The sequence below is a fragment of the Dama dama genome, chromosome 15, assembly GCF_033118175.1.
Source record: "Dama dama isolate Ldn47 chromosome 15, ASM3311817v1, whole genome shotgun sequence".
Classification (NCBI taxonomy): domain Eukaryota; kingdom Metazoa; phylum Chordata; class Mammalia; order Artiodactyla; family Cervidae; genus Dama; species Dama dama.
In genome coordinates, this window is record NC_083695.1 from 82,991,860 (window position 1) to 83,018,420 (window position 26,561).

General features: G+C 38.5%; 1 protein-coding gene across 1 annotated transcript in view; it reads right to left on the bottom strand.

Moving 5' to 3' along the window:
- Positions 1-26,561, bottom strand: part of SHTN1 (shootin 1) — a 103,317-nt gene that overhangs the window by 30,867 nt on the left and 45,889 nt on the right. Inside the window, exons 7-13 of the mRNA XM_061162740.1 lie at positions 26,407-26,488; positions 22,987-23,081; positions 16,790-16,936; positions 13,837-13,990; positions 11,951-12,053; positions 7,421-7,503; positions 562-671 (exon numbers count right to left, since the gene is read on the bottom strand). Coding sequence (XP_061018723.1) covers positions 562-671; positions 7,421-7,503; positions 11,951-12,053; positions 13,837-13,990; positions 16,790-16,936; positions 22,987-23,081; positions 26,407-26,488 — 774 coding nt within the window. The remainder of the gene's footprint in view (positions 1-561; positions 672-7,420; positions 7,504-11,950; positions 12,054-13,836; positions 13,991-16,789; positions 16,937-22,986; positions 23,082-26,406; positions 26,489-26,561) is intronic.

Here is a 26,561-nt window from a genome sequence, read left to right on the forward strand (position 1 = left end):
AGATATAGATATATAACGAGTTTCTCCTTGAAGTGACCTGGAGTGGGTTTGTGAAATTAATGAGGTTAATCATATAAACCTCACTATTTTTCAAAAGCTGCCTAAGGTTTGTTCTGGTATGATTATCCTCGACACATGGAAAAGAAGCCCCAGGAAGGCAAGAATCTTTGTCTCTTGTTCACTGCTTTATTCCCAGGGCCTAAGATAGTACTTGGCACATAGCAGATACTCAATAAATGTTTGTTGAATTATACTGTCTCTCTCAAGTAGACGGCACCCAATCACAGGACTTTGGGGCCGGCCAAAAGTTCATCCGGGTTTCCCGTGAGAGCTTATAGGAAACCCAAACAAACTTTCTGGCCAAACCTATACTTCCTGGAGTGTCTGAGGTTTACCATGAGTCAAAGAGTCTTCCTGAAACGTGCTTTCATGGAAGCAAAGGTTTTTATGACACGTTGTCCTTAACCTCAGATTTGACAGTCAATTCTAATGTAGCTTTCATCAAATTTTACATTTGAAAAAAGAAACATCAAGGGGGAAAAGCATCTAGTCATTCCATACCTTTGCATTGGGCCTAGCTGTCTGATTAACCGGCCTGAGATGAACTCCCTTTTTAATTCTGTCCATCATCTCTTCAACTGCTTGCCGCTTCAGGTCTGTGACTTCTTCAGCTATTCAAAACACACACACGTAAATCATCTTATGTTACAAGAAAACAATTACTTCCTACTTCTGGTGACTTGGAAAGATTGCACTATGTAATTAACCACAGTCATTTTTCAGAGAGAGTCACAAAACACCAATAATTTACTAAGGTTAACAGCTCCCAGGTAGCAGTATTTTTTCAATAAAAAACCTTTTAATAAGAGGTTTGCTTTGAGAAATAAGAGTTATAAAACTTAAGGTCTAATTTTTAGCCTGGAAATCAATATTGGCTCATCTACATTAAACAAAATAGATTTTGTTCCGTTTGTCAACATAATAAAAGACCTGGATCTCTCCAGGTCCTCAAAAATCCAATTTTGTACCTAACTCCAAATAATCATTCACCTTTGCCTCAGAGATGTTTTTGTAATTTGTAGTATAACCTATGTAAAAGAAATTAGCCCAAAGCAGGAATAATCATCGAAAAGCCCATTAGAAAATAAAAGATCAAAGAGATCTTTTTACCTGTTGGAAGAAATCCACAGTCAGAAGACTAGCAGCACATAAATAAAATCTATTTTTAAATTGTCATCTTTTGTTTAAGAATCACATGGGAAGGAAACACTTAAGCAAACCTTTTTCAAGTCTTTTAAAACTGTCAATGTCGAAAGAAAACATACATACAAAAATGACTACAATTAAGTAATCAAACTTGATAAAAATAATTCAAGGTCTATAGTTTAATCTTTACACTCTTTTGCTGGAAAAACAATAAAACTGTGGAAAAATGTATCAAATAGATGTATACAACTGAGATGAACTAAGACTTGTTGGTCAGAATAGTGAAATTTGTCTCTTGCAGGACAGCTTGATCAAAATCACTGAATCATTTTGGAACATTTATCACTATTTACGCAGCCCTAGATTTTGTATTTATCTCCAGCTAAATCATTGCATCCACTACGTTTAAGTTTAAATATCTCACAAAGACCCTCCGATTAGCAACTTTAATGGACTCCACACTGTGGGGCAGTCATATGTTGGACACTCAGCAAGTACCTACCTATTGACTGACCTGCTAAAAGTTCAGGCTTCAAATGGCTATCCATAGTTTTATTATTTGAGCAGAAATAATTAAACCTCAAAAAGATGGCTTCTAGATGTAGGCAATCACAATTACTTATAAATCCCTCAGCTAATTCACAGTGGTGTCAGGCTTTGCGCCAAGGAGGCCTAAACCATGGCTTCTTTTACTGCTACACGGCAGACTTGACTCTAACTCAGAGAAGCTGCTCCTCTCATGCATGCTGGGGGAGAGGGAGTGGGATCGACACAGGGAATGCAGAAGGATCCACCATCCTCCACTCTGCAACATCACAGTGATTGGATCACTGCTACATCCACCACCATGACCTAGGTTTTCTCACACAGTCCTGATTTCAAATAGTTTTTGTGCACCCTCATAAGCCACTGAAAAGCTGGGAATTCAAATTTCTCAGTATCCAAGCAGCATTTTACAGTTCTAGAAGTTAAAAAAAGTATCTCTTGCCAGACAACATGGGATTCATGGCACCAAAGTGAGAACGCACCCACCAACAGATGGATGACAAAACTGTAGAAGGATCAACGACGCGCCCTCAGGCAGTATATTCTAGGGCCACCTCTGCTCACGAACATCAACAAGAGGACAGACAAGAAAATTACCATGAACAGAAATTCATTCACTCACTCACTCATTCACCAACTCACTCATTCAATATTTAATACCTACTGCACACCACACAGTGCTTTTGCCGACCCTTTTCAGAATGAGAGGAAGTAAGACCCATATCTGTCATTCAAGCACCTGGTGAGGGTATGGAATTTATTCCTGGGAATTAAAAAAAAAATCTTCAGAAAATATTTGATATTCAGAAAGGCTGCCATTTTGAGTAAGACTTGGGAAGAGCCGCACGGCAACGGGAACACCGCCTACAAACAGATTAGCACTCTGTAAGGAATGATTGAAACCCAATTAAATGCACCATACAAAAACTAATTAAGGCAGACAGATGGAGAATTATGGTCAACACCATTCAGATCTGCTGCAGCATCTAACATAGCAGGAATTTAAAGTAGTTTCTTATTTTTGCTTGCCAGAATCATAGTGATAATTCAGAGAAGTGCCACTATCTGCATTGTGTACAGATGATAAACCAGGCTTTAATGTCTCAGGCTTTTTCAAATGTAAAGGCTTAATTGGTCTTAAGGAAAAGAAATCACTCTGACCAGATTCCCTACTCAGGCACAATACGAGGCTTGGTTAGCTACACAAGCTCTCTCTCTCACCAACCCTGTTTCTGAACTAGCAAAAAGCAATCTACACGAACTTCTGAACTATTAAGCAGTTCTAATAAATCTGCAAGAATCACCTACAGAGAGCTCATGGTATGTTTTGTAATTCTTTTCTGCAATCACGCAGTTGGTAATTGTCTCACAAAAGCATGTAATCAGGGGGACAATAGAAATATGCAGGCTACTGGAGATTAAAGAAAAGGGACCAACGAAGACAAGGGGTGTAATGTTATTGAACTGCCACAGGAAAATAAAATCAAATGTTCTTTGAGTTAGTGCTTCAAGGTCAGTCTTGGATCAGAAAGCTACATGTAATTAATTGAGGCTTAAATTTTAAGACCCACTTGAAAAATAAGTTAGCTCTTCAAAAAAAAAAAAAAAAAAAGACTCACAGACAAAACCACTACATTATTGCTCAGTAAAACCTTTTGTTACTACCTAGAGGAAACGAAAATGAATTTCTAAATTTCACCGGTTTACTTTTCACTTTCGATAACATTTTTTTTTTTTTTCGGTAACATTTTTTAAAGGCATTTAAAAAACTTATGTCATCATGAGGTACAACATTTCTAAAGAACACGTCATGGTTGAATAAGTTTGGATTTGATCTAAGATCATAAAGTTAAGAACATTTCCTTAATGACAATGATCACAAGAGTCTGCCAAATGAGGACTTCTGCCCTTCACGGTGGTTGGTACCATGTCTGTATTTTTCTACTGAACATTTTGCGTATTTTCTATGTCTGGGCACTACTCTAAATACTTTACCTGTGGTGAGACTCGTAATTCTCAGAACAATCCCATGAAATAGGAACTATTAGTCCCATTCTACAGATTAGCAAACTGAGGTAAGACAATATCAACAAATTAAGTGACCTAAATATCAAATACGATAAAGAGCAAGCATACCTCTCAAATCTCAGAAGCTATTCAATAAATGCACTCATCAAAATTAGAGTTACTAACTGCAAAGGATGTAATGCTTTCTTGTATTGAGATCTTACGACTACTTCTAAAATATTTCAAAGGCCTTCCCTACAATCAAGCTTTTGAAGAGTCATAACCTAGCAAGAAACGCTTCTCCACTGCAAAACTGAAAAGCAGACCAACTGAACAGTAAGAGCCATAATATGATGCTAATGCAGGAAAACACTGTGACAGCAGGCCTGGTTCCTACGTCATAAGTGCAAACTCCAAAGTGTCTCAGCTGACCCCAGTGTGTGACGCTCTACGTCCATTCATCATGCATTTACTCACTGTCCATTCAATGACAATTTTTAGTGCAAATGATTAACAAGATGCTATAGACAACCACCTTGCCAGACAAAGTATGGATATGGTACCTATCATTAAGGCAGTATGATTTTAGGATGGCTCCAGTCTAAAAGTCTCCTGAGCAATGCCTTAGATGTCAGTAACTACTTAGATTCCCTAAGTAACAAGTCAATAGCTCAAGGATGAGGGAGAAAATGCTGCCATATTTCATGAATTGTAAATGAAATATCATTTGCTTTAGGAAAACTGCATGGTTTCTAATACTCGGAGTTAATAAGTTTCAGAACACTTTTATTTTCAATTTAAGGATGCTGCTGAGGTTCATCAGTTCAGTTCAGTCACTCCGTCATGTCCGACTCTTGGTGACCCCATGGACTGCAGCACGCCAGGCTTCCCTGTCCATCAACAGCTCCCGGAGCTTGCTCAAACTCATGTCCATCAAGTTGGGGATGTCATTCAACCATCTCCTCCTCTGTCGTCCCCTTCTCCTCCTGCCTTCAATCTTTCCCAGCATCAGGGTCTTTTCTAATGAGTCAGTTCTTCACATCAGGTGGCCAAATTATTAAAGCTTCAGCTTCAGCATCAGTCCTTCCAATGAATATTCAGAACTGATTTCCTTTACGATTGACTGGTTTGATCTGCTAATTTGATAAGCTAATACTCAATTTATTGAGATGGGGAATTTATTTTATTCTGACTGCTTTCCTGACCCTGTAAGACTTAACCAGTTTTCCCAAAATGAGATTGAAACAAACAAAATTTTAATCTTAATTACAAGTGTCAGGGAAGACTTACAGTCAGTAATCAGTAATCCAAGAGCAGGGCTGCCCTGCAGATCACAGAAACCAGGACTTCTAAATCCTGCAATGCCCTGGCAAAGCAGAATTTACCTTTTAGAGGCATTACAATTGGCTGCAGGAGGCAAACCAAAAAAGTCAGTCCACACAGATACAATCAAACAGCTTTTGTCTGTAATGGTGCTGCAAGGTGCTTGCTAAGAAGAAAAGACTAAGTCTGAACTTTGATTCAATCAATATGCATGAAAGCTGCGGATGGCTGCAGAGAGGAGTGAACCTTCAAACAGTCTGCAATCTGCTCAGGGGGAGAGATGTAGAAATAATTCCAACACCTGGAGCAGAGTCTTGGAGTGGGACATTAAATCCTTATGGGAACAAAATTTGAAGCCAACTGCTATAGCAACACACAGTAATGGGGCAATTCATTCTGGATTATTAATACTAATAAATAAGAGAAAAGGAGGAAGGGCCAAGGAACCCACCAAAACAATATGCCTGGAATCTGATGGGAGACATGGAATTAGGACAGCAGCTTGGTAGAGGGAGGGCAGGAGGACAATTGTGGGATGAGGAAAGACAGGAACGAATGCACGGGGAACTTATAGGCAAGGGCCAGTCACATGGTAAAGTACATGTAATAAGAAATGGGAGTGAAAGTGTTGCTCATTCAGGCACGTGCAACTCTTTGCGACCCCATGGACTATAGCCCGCCAGAATCCTCGGTCCATGGGATTCTCCAGGCAGGAACACTGGAGTGGGTAGCCACTCCCTTCACCAGAGGATCTTCCTGACCCAGGGATCAGAACTGGGTCTCCTGCACTGCAGGTGGATTCCTTACCACCTGAGCCACCCAGAAAGCCCTGTGAGAAATGAGGCTACACAGTAAAGGCAGAAACCATCCTTAAGCAGACCACAGGGCTCCGCATTCTCTTCTGCTCAGAGGGCAGCAGAGAAATGTGGTAAGACGAAGGACAACTCTGTTAGACCCAGGATCCGAGAACACTGCACTGCAGAGGTATGAAGATGGCTGGAGAGGGGCTAGGAGACCCAGAGGCAGGAAAAGGGAGCCAAGAAGTGTCCGCTCATCTGGGCCTGAACCAGGCAAACCCACCAGGCTCTGTAAGTAACGGGGGTTGAGCAAACATTGCGGAGTTTAATTTGGGTCCTACAGTTCTCAGGCATAAAGGGCCAACACTTGGCCCTAGCATTTCAAGCTTTTGATTTCAACGTGGCCACACATCAAACTACCCACGGCTCTGAGCACTGACTTGGCACCTACCCACCTGGTGCCTTGGCTCAACAGGAAAGCTCTTCTCTCTCCATTCCCATCTCTCCCTATCCTCAACTTCTCTCTCTCCAAAGAATCAGAGAACTGTGAATGTCACCTCCCTGAACAGCTCCTGAATTTATCCATTTCTTTCTCTCTCTGCTACCACCCTCATCTCAGCCCATCAACGTTTGTCCGAATAAGTGCAAGAGTCTCCCCTCACCCGCTGTCACTCCTGTAGTCTTTTCTCTGTTCTCTCCTGTAGCCAGTGTGATGTTTCACAAAAGATGCATCTCATGGTACCCTCCTACTTAAACGTCTACTGTCCTTAGAGTAAGTACCAAAATCTTGATCACCGCCTCCAGAATCTGGCTCCTGCCTACCTAGCAGACTTCTCTTGCACCCATGTTCTAATAATATCAACTTCTTTCTTCAGTTTCCTAATATGCCAAGCTCCTTGCCCACTCCGGACCTTTGAATTGTTGCCCTTCTGTGTGATCTATTATACTTTACCTTAAATACCCTGACCATCTAAATCCACAACTGATCCAGCTGAAACATCACTTGCTGACACCCAGCAGTCTACCTCTATAACCTCTTAAATCAGTACCAATAGTCAGTCCTCCACAGTACTGATTCCAAAACGTATTTAAATAATTATATACTGAATTGGTAATTATTGGTCTACTTCATGCTTCCCTCACTCAAATGTGACTCTACATCTTGTATCTCCAGTACACAGCCCTCGAGGGTTCAGAGTAAATACTTGACAAAGTCTCAGTTCACTTGCTACCAACTGTAAAAAGCCTTTTCCCAAATCCCTCATCTGGAATTACACCCCAAAGTACCTCATCCCTTAGTGAAAACACATTTCCAGTGTCCCTCACATTACAGTGACATGTGTTCATCTGCTCCAGATGGTAAGCTACATGAAGGCAATGGCTGTTCTTTTTCTTAACAACTATTCTTGTAGTTGTTGAGTTCAAATTTCTCCCCAACAATCTCTTCATAGTCAAAGAGCTCAACAAGTACATCTCTTGCTGAAAAACTGTATATCATCAACACCTTAAAAAGTGAACCCAGGGGGGTGGGTTAGAATTACTTGTTTCTGGTTGAGCCGCCTTTTCTTTCTTGGCACCACCACTGCTGGAGTGGGATCGCTTCCGGATCATGGACATGAGGGATCTTCGGGAGAAAGAAAAAAGATTGACAGGAGATTAGCGGATGCCTTAAGAGCTAAGAAATAGAAGGTACAGGTTGCAAATAATCAGCAAAAATCCAACTCTTCTCTAAGTATGTGAATATAGAACTAGCATTTAAGTATCCTACTATTTGATAGTGGTACAGTAGTATAAGTAGCCTACTTACACTTTCAATAAATTGTTAAATTTTTCATCACTGTAAGAAACAGAAAGATGTCCCATCCCTTTCCTGTGTAAAACCAAACTAATTACTGGAAGGAGGCTGCTAACATTATTATTAATATGATGCAGAGACATCTATAAAGCAAAATAGATACAGAAAACCTTTCAGTATCCATATTTAAAATTTAGAAACAGCTAACAGACTGGGTAAGTATTTAAAGTAGTTTAGGGATATATACGTAGGCAAAAAAAAAAAAAAAAAAAACCTTTAAGAAAATGAAAGGAAAGGACTCAAGAGGAGGAAGGAAATAATGTAAAATTTACTTTTTTCCATTCTGTCAACTAAAAGGCAGGAGAATACAGGATCTACTTGTTAACATTCCAAAGCAGGGTAGGGTGCATGGAGGCGGAGCCTGTCACTAGTCCGAGGCCACTCTTTAATCTCTCAAAACACAGTAACCACCCCACCTCTGCTTCTGAGAGGAAGTTTTGGGAATGTGTATTACTGTACAAAAAGATTACAGAGCAAGAAGTTATTTGTACTGCTCAGAACAGTTGTATATATTTACGTAAGTGAACGAGAATAGATGTCCTTCCTTGTAAACCACCTAAGTGGATGAGAGAAAGTGTGAGCTTTACATGTTCTGAAGTACAAGTTGAAGACTGATGTGGTGTCCACAGGAAAGTCATCTGTACTATTATAAAGAGCTATCTGACAAGCTGGTGCTAAGACTAAAGAGAAAATAGCGTGGGTTTCACAGGACAGATGAGAAGACCAGGACAAGACATCTGAGACTAGTCAGTCAAATCTCTGGCAAAAATTGCCAGAGATTTTCATCTTGAAATTGTTCTAGTGTTCTTCACACCCGCTTTGATGGTTAATTTTGTGAGTCAACTGGACTGGGTCATAGGGTACTCAGAGAGAGGTGTGTGTGTGTGTGCGCACGCGTGTGTGCATGTGCACATGTGTGCATGCGCTCAATCGTGCCCAACTCTTAGTCACCCCATGGACTGTAGCCCACCAGGCATCTCTGTCCATGGGGTTCTCCAGGCAAGAATACTGGAGCGGGTTGCCGTGTTCTCCTCCAGGGGAATCTTCCCAACCCAGGAATTGAGGATGGGTCTCCTACACAGCAGGCAGAGTCTTTATCATCTGAGCCACCGGGGAAGCCCACTCAGATATATGGTCAAACAGTATTCTGGGTGTTTCTCTGAGGGTTCTGGATGAGATTAACATCTAAACTGGTAGCCTGGGGACTTCCCTGGTGCTCTGCTGATTAAGACTTCACCTTCCAAGGCAAGGGTGTGGGATCCCACATGCCTCTCGGCCAAAAAACCAGAACACAAGAGCAGAAGCCATATTATAACAAATTCAATAAAGACTAAAACATGGTTCATATATGTTAAAATCTTTAAAAAAAATAAATTGGTAGCCTGAGTAAAGTGGAATGTCCTCCCTAAAGAGGGATGGGCCCCAGTCAGTTGGTCAAAGGCTTGAATACAACCAAAGGGTGAGCCTCCCCCAAGTAAAGGGGACTCCCAGGTGGTGCTAGCGGTAAAGAACTCGCCTGCCAATGAAGGAGATGAAAGAGACGTGGGTTGGATCCCTGGGTCGGGAAGATCCCCTGGAGGAGGGCATCTTGAAACCCACTCCAGTATTCATGCCTGGAGAATCCCATGGACAGAGGAGCCTGGTGGGCTATGGTCCACAGGGTCGTAAAGAGACAGACACGACTGAAGCTACTTGGCATGCACCCCTAAGTAAGATAAAAATTCTCCTGCGTTGAAACTAGGACATCTGCTCTCTCTTGCCTTCCAAGTCACGAAAACTGAAACACTTCCCCTTCCCAGGTCTCCAGCCTGCCGATCTTCAGACTGAAACTACACTGCAGGCTCTCCTTGGTCTCCAGCTTGCTGATTTATCCTGCAGATCCTGGGACTGGTCAGCCTCCATAGTCACGTGAACCAATTACTTGGGCTACCTTCTCTTTCTATGTATACGATGTATATGTACACGTGTACGCCATCCCCCCATTGCTTCTGTTCCTCTGGAGAACCCTATAACCCTCCACACTCACACACCCTACTCTTTCCCCACGAGCCTGTCCTTTCGTTTGGCTACTACAAAAGGACCGAGGTATGCTTCCTTCCTCTCTTATCTGTCTCCCATCCATCCTCCTGGTCAAATGAGCAGAAAGTGGGACCGGGGGAGGAGGGGCCCAATAAAGCCCCTGAAAGAGGCCACAGGCCCTAGTCTTTTTTTCCCACTTTCACTTCTATCCAGGACCTACACCACAGTAAAACAAACAGCTCAGGAACAACATTGGAAAACCTTGTGAAACTCAATACATATGCAAATATATTTCTTTGACAAGAAAGTACTCCTTATCAAAAAATGAAAATCTCTTTCTACTGAGAAATTATGTCTTTGTCTTATACTATTTAAATTCATCTTAAAAGAAAAATCATTCATGTTATTCAATAAAAATTTTCTGTAATGGGCCTTACAAGAGTTCATGTTTTAGACATATATACTCTGCATTCTAGTTTCATTTCTCAGTATAACTGTAGGGTGCTCTTTGAGAAAATACTCTATTAAGGTTAGTTTACTTTTAATTTGAAGGGCTCTCAAGATTTCAGAGACTAAAACTTAAAGGCCAACAGCAGGATTATAATTGGTTTTTATTTTTATTTATTTTTTTAATAATTGGTTTTTAATAGTTCCCTCTCCCCACAGACACAAGTGACCTTTCTTATCAAACCCAAAATTCTAGACCTTAGCAAAAGATCAAAGTGATGAATTTCCTGTTTTAAATGTCAAATTCAGACTATCTCCTACAGCTTTAGCGACCCAGGAGAGAAAGAATTTAAAATACCTGAAATTCTTTCAATTGACTCTTAGATCGATCACGTGTAAAAATTATTTTGCCTTAACTACTTCAATGGCTTAAAGTGGATTATGTCATACCCTACTCAGTAAGGAAAACTAATGAGAATCTTTTTAAAAGGCAGAGTTCCATTTTCATGGTCGTGTGGGAGGACCATGCTACTCATTCTATTGAGATGGATCCGCAAAGGTGCAAAGTACGAATAAATGGCCTCTCTGTGTGAACGGATTAAACAAATCATATGAGTTAATGAAAGGTAAAACTCTATCAAAGCTTTAAATTTCATTTGATCAAGAATAAATTACACACAAGTGGTTAACATCATAAAATGAGGAGGTAAACTGTCACACAGCAGGTAGGTTATCTTATGTACACGGATGGTAGACTGAAGAACCACAAAAAAGGCAGAATTTGACTGAAGATGTCCTGGGGTGTTTTGTGCTTAACTCAAGCTCCCTGGCATCATCAAGTCACCTTTGGCTCAGAAAAAGCAAATTTTTGTCCGGATGTGTGATTTCCTGTTGCAAGAATTTAAACATAATTTCTTCTTATGGAATGTAACTCAGTCAGCATTATTAAAGGTTTAAATATGAGGTTAAGGAGTTAAAAATAATTATACTTTTACTTTAATTACTAGTTTACAACAATAAGAGCTGTAAGGTTTTTATTAGTTCAGTATTTTTATTTTTTTGAATAACTGAACAAACCGTAGCTTTTCAAATTAGTGAGAGAAAAACATGAAAACATTCTGGAGAAGCTCAAAACTCCTTGATCTTCTGGTTAAAGGGTAAAAGAAAATCCTAATGACAAGGACTGAAAGTTTAAAACTGAAGTATCAAAAAAAGTTTTTTATGTCTAGCTCCTCAGCTTGGAACATCCACATGAAACCGGAATATCTATAAGAAGAACACTGTAGGCAACAAGATGTCTTTGACAGGTATTTAAGACCATAAACATACTACAAGAGATGGGCTTCCCTGGTGGCTCAGTGGTAAAAAAAATCCACCTGCAATGCAGGAGATGCTGGTTTGATCCCTGGGTTGGGAAGATCCCCTGGAGGAGGAAATGGTAACCTACTCTAGTTTTCTTGCCTGGGAAATTCCATGAACAGAGGAGCCTAGAGGGCTACAGTCCATGGGGTTGCAAAGGGTCAGACAAGACTTAGCAGCTAAATAACAATATATTATAAGAAGGGAATGATACACTGGGCTTCAGAAAATTCTCTGAAACACCTGCTGATATCTTTCAAACGTTTTATACCCCTGTCTAATGATGCATTCTAAGCCAGTATTCTTTAAAAAGGATATCAATAACACAAACTTCAGTTTCTCGGACAAGGACTAACATTTGACGCAGAGCGGTCTTCCTGGATGTGCTTACCGGATAGGATTGGGGGGAGGAGGGGGAGGAGGCGGTGGGGGAGGAGGCGGTGGTGGAGGCACTGAATTCTCAGACTGGTTCACCCGCTTTTGGAGTTCATCAACTGCACAGAGAGCAAGCATTCAGAAAAAAAAGGTGAAATAAGCAACTTAGCACCTTATATACATGTGAGTACAATCACATGCTTTTACTAGGGCAAAGTTAGAAATTCCAGTATGAAGCTGCAGAGCCTTTTAAACTTTTTATCATCAGTGAGAGAGACCTTATATACATTACCAAGAAATTACCATCTTTTTGCTATATGTACAAACTATGGAAAAGGAAAAAAAAATTAAGACAATGGCTGGATGGGTGGGAAGTAAGGACTGAGTAGGCTGAAGAAATATTTAAGAATGGAATATGCCACCCAAACACTAAGAAATTGTTAATATTTGACTTTTAAAGTGTATAGACCAAGAATTGAATTAATTTTAAAGATGACATTTAGTAATGAATTTTAATAGCATACTTTCCTCCTCCACTTAATCTCCTTCAGAGCTGCAAATCCTAGAGTTCATCATTTTAACCAGACTCAGACTCTCAAATGTCTAACTCAGAAACTTTTTGCTCTTTTGAAGAGCATTCTGGAAATACAATTTATTCATTCAGTTCATTCAAGCCATTAATAAAACAAGTACTGACTAAGCTCCAACAATGTGAAAAGAGCCTGTGCTAGGTGCTATTTAAGACACAGTTCCTGACTGCCAGAAAACTCAATTTAAATTTATAGCACAGATGTGAATGCCTCTAATTGAGCTCTCATGGGCTACAGGTACTGTTCTCAGGAAAAGCTCTCCCTCTATGCAGTCATTCTCTTTTCCATGACTAATTGTACCCCAATGACCTGTCCATTTGTTTTTATTGCCAGCACTTAAATAAGCAGGCCAGGCTAGGTTCTCCAACACCAAGTATTCTCTAGTTATTTTATACACATGTGTCTATTTCCCTAAAGGGAATGAGATCCTCATGGACAAAAAAGCATGGTTTCTTTTCTTCTGTATTTCTTATAGCAACCCAGGGCACTGGGTATAGCTGAGTATATACACAGCAGACAAAAAGAATGAACTACTTCTTAATTTTAGATAAATTAAAAAAAAGTAAATTTTCATTGTGGATTAGAAAGCACTGAATATTTTTCAGAGGAAAAAAAAGCCTACTTGATTCTTCTGTACAGATTTCAAAATTCTAGTATAAAATTAACCAAAAATATCTGAAGTGAATATTGAAGCTGTTATAAAGGGAACAACCTGACTCCTTAAATTACTTACTTTCCAATAGAAACTTATTATTTATCCCTGTGTAGTAATCTAACTCACACATTCCTATTAAGCCTTCTAGAACTGAATGAATACATCATTTAAGTATCCCCTGGTGTTTTAAAGGTTTTTCCATTCAATATATGTATTGTTGCCCATTTTATTGATAGGTGTGATATTGAAGGCAGTATTTCATGTGTATAATAGACATCGAAGATGAAGGTAGTATGAACCTGAAAAGTTACTTTTTAAAAATACACCCTAAAATGAACAAAATAAGTACTTAATGAACACTCATCTCTGAAACCCTGAGAAATGCTGAAGTTTTGGTCTTCCTGTATTAATTGTATCTCTGTCTTTTAATTCTGTATGTGATTCTCACAAAAGCTCTGAGTCCAAAAAGTCAGTCTAAATATTTGTGAATCATCTGATTACAGTGATCATTCTACTGAACTGCAATAGTCAGAAATGAGAGAATTTAAAAGAACGCTTGGAATTTTTCTATAGAATTCAGAGCATTCAGTAAATGTACCAGCCATGAAAGAGTCACATATTAATACTAAGACATAATAGCCTACTCAATGTTTTTACCAGAATGCTTTAAATTTCTAGCTTTCTCCTCAGAATTCTGATATTTCAGTTCCAGTTCTTTTTTATCTTCTTCAAGAAGCTCCAGTTGTTGTTTGAGACTGTGAATCTCCTTGTGGAGAGTTTCGTTCTGTAGCTGCTCTTCTAGTTCTTTGACCTATAAATTATAAATAGACTTTTATACAGTGACAACAGTGTTTCCTTTGTCAAGGAAAACAAGGGGAAAAACAAATATTTCGCTTTTACTTTGCGTTTCAGAGCAAAGAGATTTCAATTCATCTTTAAAAAATCACACAAATCCTGGGACACAGATAATACTGGGCCTTCCCTGATGGCTCATTGGTAAAGAATCTGCCCACAATGTAGGAGACTGCCCAATGTAGGAGGCACGGGTTCGATCCCTCGGTCAGGAAGATTCCCTGGAAAAGGAAATGGCAATCCACTCTAGAATTCTTGCCTGAGAAAGTCCACAGATAGAGGAACCTGGCAGGCTACAGTCCATGGAGTCCCAAGAGTTAGACATGACTTAGAAAGTAAACCATCACCATTACCACCACAGATAATACTTATATTACCAGTAACGTGATTCATATAAATTTATTAGAGACTTACATCCCAGAAAATTCAGTTTTCAATATTCATATGAGTAAATAAAACAGATTAACACTTCTATGCCCATTTTCAAAAGAAAAACTCAGGTAATATTAAAGAGAGTCCTGGTGGGACAATTTGGTAACAAATAACAAAAACCATAAAAAAAAAGAACAAGGAAGGAAAGCCCCTTTGATTCAGTAATATTACTTCTAGAATTTGTTTTAGAGAAGTAGACAGGTGTTCAAATACATTCATTAGAGCATTCTCTCCAACAAGGAAATTTTGGAAATAAGCTACAATGTCCACCAATATTATTGATTTAATAAATTATAGTGTTCATTAAGTGAAATATCAATACTATGCAAAAATTTAAAATCACATACCTCACTATACAAGGACATAGGAAGATATTAATATATTACCAATGGAAAAAAATCAGGTTATAGAACAATATGCTTGCAATGATCCCATTTAAACTATATTCATAAAACTATATACTTACATAAAGTTTGGATATGCACCAAAATATGGAAGTTTTAATTAATCTTAGTTTTCTGCTTTAGCTTTTTCTATATTTTTAAGATTTCCTTATTATAATAATAAAAAACAACACAGTTGTGTTTTAAAGATTGCTGAATTTGCAAGGGAACTTATAGACAGGTAAGAAATATTTTCAACCACAAACCTGAAAGATTATCCAGAATAACAGTACAGTAAAATATATTTAGAAGTATTGATTGCTCTAATTTCATTTATAACTTATATATACTCTTCAGTACCCTACCCCAACAAGGTATACACCCAATAATTTAGTCCCATCCTCAATATAATTTACTAGGTTCTCGGCACACATTATTTAATGAGGTAACTACATGCAGAAGAGGGCTTCCCGGGTGGCTCAGCAGTAGAGTCCACCTGCAATGCAGGAGGCTTGGGTTCAGTCTCGGGGTCAGGAAGATCCTCCGAAGGAAATGGCAACCCAAACCCACTCCAGTATCCTTGCCTGGGAAATCCCATGGACAGAGGAGCCTGGCGTGCTACAGTTCATGGGGTTACAAACAGTCAGACATGACTTAGCAACTAAAACAACAGGTAGTAGATCTTTTTTCGAATCAGAAAATTCTAGTAGTAAGCTAAATAGAAACAAACATTCTTTCATTCTCTTTATTTGAATAGGTAATTCCTGCATATGGGGACAAAAAAAAAAAATGTCCCTTCCATCCTATCCCCCAGGGCACTTTCCCGGGGCCAAGCACTATTACCATGTATTCATTTAGAGCTTCCCTATATATATATACCAACATTTCTTATTGAAGAAAAAAAAATTTAACTCTACCTTACAGCCAACTTGGTAAAAACTCCGGGAACATCCAAGGACTAAATGTCAACAGTGTTGCTTAAAGAGACTTCCACAGGTGCCAGCAAATGGCAGCTAACAGCCTTTCCCTCACCAAGTAGGGACACTCTAAGTAGCATGAATATTGATGCAGTTTGTCTTAAGTGGTTTCTTTAATTTGAAAGGATTTGTTCCACCTGTTTGCCTCTCCTCCTCTCCGCCTCTCCGCCTCTCCTCCTCACCCACCACGACGACTATCCTTTCTGCTGAGCACACAGAGGCAGGCTGTGTCAGCTGGAGTAACTCTACTCAAACAAATTGAAATAACCACTTAGGAAGCCTTTAAACATATACATTTGTGCAAGTTTACACAATTAGAAATTTTCTCTAGGCAAACAATTACTACTAACACAGACTTTTCCTTCCTCTTTGAATAAAACCTATGCCCTCCAACAAGTTCTCTGGGACCAATCACAACACACTCTCCTAGTATATGCACTCTCCAAAAACACAATTGACTCATGGATTTCCAAACTGCATTATCCAAGCTCTTTTTGAGTTGTCTCTCTCTACCTCCCTTCTTCTGATCCTTTGGACGGTTTAAAAATCACTATAAACCCTACTAGTGGCTCAGTGGTAAAGAGTCCATCTGCCAACACACGAGATGTGGGTTTGATCCCTGGGTCAGAAGATCCCCTAGAGAAGGAAATGGCAACCCATTCCAGTATTCTTGCCTGGGAAATCCCATCCCATGGACAGAAGGAACCTGGTGGTCTACAGTCCACGAGTTCATAAAGGAGTCAGACATGACTTAGCAACTAAACAACAACAACAGTAGAGCCTACAACAGGGCACTATAAATTTTAGATGGGTACTATAAGTTCATTTGGTAGTTTTTTTCCTAAAAGGTGAAAACACAGGAAAGACTTAGTAACTCAAGCAAAATAAGGAACTATGAGCTTCTGGACCAACTCCTCTCAGTTTAAGGATGTGTGTGCATTAAAAACCCAGAAGAAAATCTGTTACCTTTTGTTGATGCTGAATTCTCTCTTTTTCAAGGAGCTGGACGAGTTTTGCATTTTCATCTAATGCGTTCAAAAGCTGCCGGTCAGGAGCAGAGCTCTGTAGTAGAAGGTGGCTTTGTCTCTTTAGCTTGTTCTGTTCGATAAACATCTACAAAAGTTAATTATAAAAATGTACATACCAATCATGCTCACAAGCCTCAACGGAAACTTAAGCAAAAAGAAAGGTGGAGTTTTCATTAAAAAGGTAAACGCGATTTCTGAAGGGTAGCATGATGATTTTAGAAGTAATGAGTACTATGATAAGTTTTCATTCATAACTTTTATATAACCTTTAGAACCTTTACCTTTGTCTCAGCACAGTATATATACAGTAGTTTAGTCCTATACTGCAGTTTTTAATATTTTATTATTGCTTTAAAATATATTAATACTAGCAGTAGCAGCTAATATATATCAAGAACTTATGCCAGATATTCTACTAAATATGTTCTACACATTATTTTAATCCTTTACATCAATCCCTGTGAGGTGAATGCATCTGCTATAAGAAGCTAAAACATATTCAAGACTATGGGATAGGTGTGGCAGCAATCATTTTACACGCAGTTTATCACCTAATCCTTAGAACACCACTGTCAAGTAGACACTATTATTATCCCACTTTTACTAACAAGATAACCAAGGCTCTGAGGAGTTAAGCAGCCTTCCCAAAGACACTAGTGAGTGGCAAAACCCAGGATTTAAACCCAGATCTGTCTGATTTACAGGCCCATGCTCTTCACCATCTGGCTAATCTTTCTCTGTTATTTACTAGACCTAAGATTTTTGTCTTAAACCAATCAGCTTTTCCCCAGTGACAAAAGTAGTTAACAGCAGGAGGGTAAAGAGGAGAAGGAAAAAGGTGTATTAATTAAACTAAGCATTTTATTACACAATTTACATATACTCTTAACCTAATCTTCACAACTTTTCATGGTTGAAAGCAACATTATTTCCTATTTACCTATTACTTCTTTTCCTTAATATGCTACACAAGTCAGCCAGTTGGGTGAGTCTGAACACAAAGTACTTTACAAATTCTGAAATCAGGCCCATTTTATACTAGAGCAACATTTGCAAGTGAAATTTACATTCTTCTTCCATCTGATGGCTGTGTAAGAATAGGAACAGAGGATGAGTAAGTATCCATGAGTGCACAAGTGCTGGGCTGGAGAAAACTGAGACGGGGGCATCCACGCACGAGGGAAGCATAAGCAACATTCCATCACAGTGTCCTAAAGTTGAGGCCAATGGTCTAATTGAAATGATTTGTTTCAGGTTACTACTGAATAATAATATTACAGCAATTTATTTTTTATACATTTTCCCCTCTTAAAACTTAACTGGTTGGAGTCTTATGTTGGTACCTTGGAAAATATCTCACAGTCAATGTGAAAGGCCAAGAAATGCAACCAAAACAACTGAGATTCTCTGGCTCCCCAGCAAGTGAGGCCTTTCACCAAGGGTGCTCCGATCCGGGAGCAGACAGAGAGGAAGCAGTCAGCAGGGCTGACCAGGGCAGAGGCGAAGGGCCCCGCAGTCAGACAATGCAGGGCACAAGGACCCCCGAGGCCAGGGGTGGCTTTATGGCTCGCCCTGCACCACCTCTCTGTACTCTGGTTCTCTCTAGGGAAAAGGTATAGCTCTCAGGAAAACTTGCTTAACATACATGATTATAAATTGTTTCAACTGTTATTTTAGAGAGAAAAGAATAAAGACTGTGTCTTAGGGATGTTAATAATATGAATTTCTTTTGCAAAGCCCTGTAACAATCCCTAAATTGCAATATAAGATGAAAAGAACATACAGAAAAGAATTTCCTTTCAATAACAATGGCAACTTGAAAAAAATTAGTCTTTAGACCACCTTTTCTAGACTTTAAAGTACTAAAATAAAACACTACATAATGCCTTTTCTAAAGATGTATTTAAAGAAAATTCAGTTACCGAACACTAATGAATTTGGCTTTTAGCTATGGAAAGAACTTCTTGGTTACAGTTATTAACCTTATCCTTTGTTAGAGTTATTAACCTTGGTCCCTTATCAGACAAATAATGACATTGGTATCAGAATTTCAGAGAAATTTTCCTACATCTCTTCAAAGAATGAGAAGATAATGTAGTATCATTAATATATAATTCATTCTTTCAAAAATAACATTAAAATATTATCATCTCAGTTGTCTGAAAACAAAACTTATTATGTAACATTCCCTCAGTATATTAGGACTACATGTTGAAAAGGTATTCACATCTTTAAAAAGAGGAAAGAAAAACCACACTAAACAGCAAAAAATATATGTTCAAAAAGTACAGGAAAGGTTTCAAGAGTTGAAATTATGTTGAAGAAATACAAACACTTAACATAGTTATGAGGACAACTGGCTGTTCCCTCCTTGTAAATGATCATGTTTTTGGTTTTTTAATTGGACAAATGTAGAAGTAAGGAAGAAACATTCAATTTTGAATTTACACATTTGAGAATTGTTTGCATGTTTACAGGGCATAATATCTTCCTTTTGCAGTTAAAAAAGGTGACCTACATTAAGTTTAAAAAGTGATTTCTATGGCTCTGCACTATATACTCCACCAGGGCAGGAGTCGTATTTGCCTTCTTCACCATAATTTCCACTACCCACACAGTGTCTGGCTTGAAAGATATTTGCTGAATGCACTAAGAACAAAATACAAAAAACCTTGAATAGCCAAAGTAATCTTGAGAAAGAAGAATGGAACTGGAGGAATCAACCTGCCTGACTTCAGACTCTACTACAAAGCCACAGTCATCAAGACAGTATGGTACTGGCACAAAGACAGAAATATAGATCAATGGAACAGAATAGAAAGCCCAGAGATAAATCCACGAACCTATGGACACCTTATCTTTGACAAAGGAGGCAAGGATATACAATGGAAAAAAGACAACCTCTTTAACAAGTGGTGCTGGGAAAACTGGTCAACCACTTGTAAAAGAATGAAACTAGAACACTTTCTAACACCATACACAAAAATAAACTCAAAATGGATTAAAGATCTAAATGTAAGACCAGAAACTATAAAACTCCTAGAGGAGAACATAGGCAAAACACTCTCCGACATAAATCACAATAAGATCCTCTATGACCCACCTCCCAGAATACTGGAAATAAAAGCAAAAATAAACAAATGGGACCTAATGAAACTTGAAAGCTTTTGCACTACAAAGGAAACTATAAGTAAGGTGAAAAGACAGCCCTCAGATTGGGAGAAAATAATAGCAAATGAAGAAACAGACAAAGGATTAATCTCAAAAATATACAAGCAACTCCTGCAGCTCAATTCCAGAAAAATAAATGACCCAATCAAAAAATGGGCCAAAGAACTAAACAGACATTTCTCCAAAGAAGACATACAGATGGCTAACAAACACATGAAAAGATGCTCAACATCACTCATTATCAGAGAAATGCAAATCAAAACCACAATGAGGTACCATTACATGCCAGTCAGGATGGCTGCTATCCAAAAGTCTACAAGCAATAAATGCTGGAGAGGGTGTGGAGAAAAGGGAACCCTCTTACACTGTTGGTGGGAATGCAAACTAGTACAGCCGCTATGGAAAACAGTGTGGAGATTCCTTAAAAAACTGGAAATAGAACTGCCATAGGACCCAGCAATCCCACTTCTGGGCATACACACTGAGGAAACCAGATCTGAAAGAGACACGTGCACCCCAATGTCCATCACAGCACTGTTTATAATAGCCAGGACATGGAAGCAACCTAGATGCCCATCAGCAGATGAATGGATAAGGAAGCTGTGGTACATATACACCATGGAATATTACTCAGCCGTTAAAAAGAATTCATTTGAACCAGTCCTAATGAGATGGATGAAACTGGAGCCCCTTATACAGAGTGAAGTAAGCCAGAAAGATAAAGAACATTACAGCATACTAACACATATATATGGAATTTAGAAAGATGGTAACGATAACCCTATATGCAAAACAGAAAAAGAGACACAGATGTACAGAACAGACTTTTGAACTCTATGGGAGAATGTGAGGGTGGGATATTTCAAAAGAACAGCATGTATACTATCTATGGTGAAACAGATCACCAGCCCAGGTGGGATGCATGAGACAAGTGCTTGGGCCTGGTGCACTGGGTGGAGAGGGAGGTGGGAGGTGGGGATCGGGATGGGGAATACGTGTAAATCTATGGCTGATTCATATCAATGTATGACAAAACCCACTGAAATGTTGTGAAGTAATTAGCCTCCAACTAAAAAAAAAAAAAAAAAAGATAATAATTAAAAAAAAAAGAACAAAATGCAAAAGTGGTATTTCTCTAGTTAAGTCAAGTTAGATACCTTTTAACAGCAGTTGTCTGTTGAAAACCTGAGAATCTATAAACCATGTAAAAGGGAAGATATACCAGTTCTAATTCAGTTTTGTCTTTTCTTCTTACAGATACTGTAAAATCATCGAGCACTGTTGCAAATACTTATGCTACCAGCAGTGTGGAGTAGGAAATGGCAACCCACTCCAGTATTCCTGCCTGGAAAATCCCATGGACAGAGGAGCCTGGCGGGCTACAGTTCATGGGGTCGCAAAGAGTCGGACATGACTGAGAGACTTAGCGCTCGCGCACACACACACACACCAGAAGGCTAAGTACCACTGCTCTCGCTTTCCTTCCTCAAACATTTCTCTCCTCATTCTGGATTAACCTGTCAGCAACTGTTTGCACCAATCGCTACGGGTTGCATGGCAGAATGAATCATTCATCTTTATATTCTTAAAGGAATCTTACTTCTTCCATCTATCCTCTCTGTTACTGCATGGCCTTCAAGTTTTTCTCTGAGCTGTTTTGTATTCTAACATCATTCTGCAAACAAGAAATGGAAACTGAAAATGTCTCTCAAAATTAAGACCCTTGCAAGCAGGTCAAAATCAGCCAACATTTTCAGTTTTGCAATGGAGGCATTTTCACATTCTCTCTACTCTTGCCTCCCCTCAGCCATTTCTTTAGCTCCATTATTTATACACTGTAGATTTTTCCAAAGGGCTCTAACACACTTCAATTCTTTTTTCCTCTTTTCAAGAAATAAGAGAATAAATATTCACTCACCTTTCATTAAACTCTCTGAATAAACTGAATCATAATATTTCAAATTAGATCTTCTCAGACTAAACTTTTCTTCTCAGACTAAACCACAGTTACCTTCAAGTATGGAAAAACTCCTGCACAAAACCATCATCTGATCTTCAAATGTCATTCCCATAACCCTGCACTTTGTCTTCCTTCTAAACCTTGGATACTTCCACCTAAGAATGCTTACATTTCCTTAGCTACCTTCCTTGAACCCACAGTATGCACACAGATTCAAAATGTTTATACATGATGGAGAAGATCTCATGTAGATCATATCATAAGCTGTTAACACATAACACATCATAAGCTGTTACAACTCAGCCAACTGATGCCTCATCATTTCCCTGGAAACCAGTCACAGAGCCATGGAATACCCAACCAGCACATGTCAACAAAGTTAACCCAGAGCATGAGAAGCTCAAAGCTTATCTCTAACATGAGAGGAAAGGCTCAGATAATGGATATGTAACATGTGTAACAATGTTCCACAGCAAGTGGCAGAATCAAGGCACATAATGAGAGCACTGAACCAAGATGTTGTTCTTTCAGATGGTATACTGGGATGTAACCTAGTTTCTTAAGGCTTTTGGAAATATACAGAAGTCCTCTACTCAAACCGGACTTTCCATGTGATGGGATGGGTATCCCTAAATACAATTTATTTTCCCAGTATAGCATTGTCTAGTTTGTAAAATTCTTACGAAGACTCATGCCATTTGATTTTACAATACACTTAGTGAGGTTGGTATCATCACCCATTTTACAGATGGTGAAAATGAAGCCCAAAGAGGTTAAGAGCTGCTAGTAACAAACAACTACTACCCGAATGGCATGGCAAAATGTAAACCCAATCTCTGACACCAAGTTCAGTGAACTTGATATTATTCCATAGCTCCCTAGATCAGATGATCTTTATTCAGAGTGACAAGTGTTTGTTCAACCTCAAAAAATGTTTTCATATATCATCTGCAAAGCTCTTTAAAATATAAAACTAAAAAATGAGGTCTCTGCAAGACATTTACCTCTTGTGCAAACGACTCTGCTTTCTTTCGAAGGTCCTTCTCCAGCTCCAAGTTCACCTGCATTTCCTCATATTCTTCTACTGCTAGCATGGACACTTAAGAAGACAAGGAAAAGAAAATGGACAATAGGCCACACAGATTATCAGGCAAATGGATGAAAAAACAGCATCAAAAAGATTCCTTATTCAGGCATACAAACACCCACATTCATTGCTGGCTGGAATATAAATTAGATAACACCTTTTCAGAGAGCAACCTGGCAATGTGTATCAAAAATCTGAAACTATTCATACCTTTTGACTCAACAATTCCACTTTTAGAAATGTATTTATTCTCCTAAAAGAATGAATCATGAACCTACAAAGATCTAATTGTAAAGGTGCTCTCTGCATCATTGCTGAAAATAATGAAACAATCTAGATGACCTAACATCGAGGGGTCAGTAAGTAAAGAAATATACAAGAAATATTCTGCCAATGGGATTATGTTGTACTGAGTGAGTTGCAGTGAGATGGATGAACCTAGAGCCTCTTATACAGAGTGCAGTCAGAGAAAAACAAATATTGTGCATTAATGCATAGATAACGGAATCCAGAAAAGCAGTACTGATGAACATATTTTCAGGGGAAGAATGGAGATGCAGACATAGAGAACAGATGATTGGACACAGCAGGGGAAGGAGAGTGTCGGATGAACTGAGAAGGTAGTGTTGACTTATATACACTACCATGTGTAAAACAGATAACTATTGGGAAGTCGCTGGACAGCACAGGGAGGCCAGCCTGGTGCTCTGTGATGACCCACAGGAGTGGGATGGGAGTGGAAAGGGAAGCTCAAGAGGGAAAGGCTATATATAATGATTGATTTGCACTGTTGTGCACTGTTGTATGGTAGAAACCAACATAACAACATAAAAAATTATATTGTAGAGGCATATTTTCTAAATGGGAAAGACCTTCATGATATATCTTTAAAATGAGCTCATTTCTGTTTCTTAAAAGCCACATGCAAAACACATCAATAAAAGTTTCACAGAGGAGGATATATGTAAAAGGCCAACAAACATCTTTATCAGTAACCAAGGAGATGGAAAGTAAAACCATAGCTATCTTTTTATACTCACCAAAGAGGTGACGGCCAAAAATTTTAAAGTATAGCTATATCAAGTTTAGAGAGGGCACAGAACAATGAAAACACACACACTGTTAACAGGTATATAAACTGACAGATCTACTTTAAAAGTAACCTGGCATTATGTAGTGAAATTGATGATAAAATATTACATTTGGGGTGTACATTAGTGAAACTCTTTGATATTTGCACCAGAAGACATGTGTAAGAATTCTTATAACAGGATGACTTGGCATAGCAAAATACTGGAAAGCACTCAAACATCCACCAACTGGATACTGGATGAACAAATTTTGGTATAGACATCAAATGAAGTATTATACAGCAGTGAAAAGAAACCACAGTAAAACCCTTTAATATGGATGAACCTCACAAACGCAAAAAGCTGCAGAAGGACACAGGCAAAATGACAGCATATATATCAAGTTCATGCAAAATTAAATAATATGCTGTTCAGAGATATATACATAGCTGAAAAACTACAAATAAAAACTATGATAAAAATTCAATTTAGAAATACAAGTAGACATTGATGTTCAAGGGCTTGTAAAGTACCAATGGATAAAAAGACTATCTCTTAAAAAAAAAAAAAAGACTATCTCTTTTGTTGGTATTTTATTTATACTCCATATACATTATAGACATATTTAACAAACAATTTAAACTGTATATATAGGCTTTTTGGTTGCAATATAGTTGATGCACAAAATTTTGTTACAGGTGTACAGTATAGTGATTCACAATTTTTAAAGGTTATGCTCCATTTATAGTTATAAAATACTGGCTATATTCTCTGTATTGTACAACATATCCTTGTAACTTATCTTATACATAATACTTTGTACCTCTTACTCCCCTACCTGTAAATTGTCCCTCCCCTCCTTTCCTCTCCTGGAAGAATAAACACTAAAATGTTAACAGTGCTTATACCTGGACTATAAAAGTTGAGATTTTTTTTTTCCCTTTTCCAATATGCATTTATACTTCCCACCAAAAAAAGTGTGCTACCTGAATAAAAAGAAAGAAAAATGTGTGTGTGTGTGTGTGTGTGTGTGTGTATGTATTAGTTGTTTCAAAGTGTTATCCATATTTATAAAGAAAAGAAACAGCCTTAGATCTGTAGAGGCCCAGAGTCAGAGCTTTGAATTAAAAGAATCCCTGTGGGCAGAAACCTTCAAAGGGAATATCCTGTCAAATAGGAGCAACATGAATTCTTTCCTACTTTTTGACATTTTGTTAAATAATGATATAGATGGGACAGAGGGAGTGATGGCATCATCACCAACTAGGTACCACATGGGTGGACAGTACATTGATCTCTCCATCAGATTCTGGCCAGGCACTCTCAACTCTGAGCTGAGTCATAGCAATAAAAAGCTTTAAAAGGGCTCTCTTAATGGCTGCTTTCACAAGCTGTTCCTCCAGGGCACTTCAGTCTTAACTGACTAAGGACTGGTTTGCTGTGTAATGACATAGAATTTCAAACTTTGTACTCGGTCAACCTACCGCCTCCTCAGAGGAAAGACTAACAGTCTTGCTCAAGTGAAGCAATGTAAGTGGTGGTTTGTGATGTGAATTATAGGTCCCTGAGAGCTAAATGATTCTCAAACCTATTTTTAAAAAGAAACTCTGCAAAGAAAACAAGATTATGACTATCTGAAGCCCTGGGCAAGATAATTGACTTTCTTTCCTATGACCAGAACACTATGATAAAAAGTGAATTTTCACATGTCCTGGTCCTCTTAGATTCTGAAAGAAATTGGATTGGTCCTAGTCATGTATTTATTTACATAACCTCTCTCTCTTCCTAGATAGGGGGCTCCCTGAAGGCAAGGGCCATCATACTAACCTTTGTAGAACTCTGTTTCTAGCATAGTGTATCACGACGGAAAATTCTTCTACACCATTTCTATCTTCATAAACGCACAAAGAGCAAAAGAAATGTTACAACCTAGTGCATCTCCCACACTTACTGAATAACTCTACCAGATACATAAATACCAATATGGCCATGGTTCCAGGATACATGTAGGACAAAAGAGGATTTAGGCCTGAAGTTTCAAAATGAGTGGGCTGTGAATTCCTTAAGCAGAAGCACTTTTAAATTTCTTCTAAGGCTCTAACTTAGGTGATAAAAGAACAAGAAATAAGACTCGTTGCTAGACGTTAAGAAGACACAATATAGAAAACATTTGCTACAACACTCTTTAGACACAGGTCTAAAACAATACAAAATATATATAAACAAAGAAAGTTATAGATTTGAAAGAAAAGACTAGAAACACATACCTCTATTGCATTTTTCTAAGACTTTTCTCTGTTCAAGAACTTCCGAGTTTAAAACATCTTTTTCTTGTTTAACTTTATTTACCTAAATGTGATATTGTGAGAGGAGAAAACATCCAAACTTGTAAAACATGACACGATGATGGGTGACTTACACT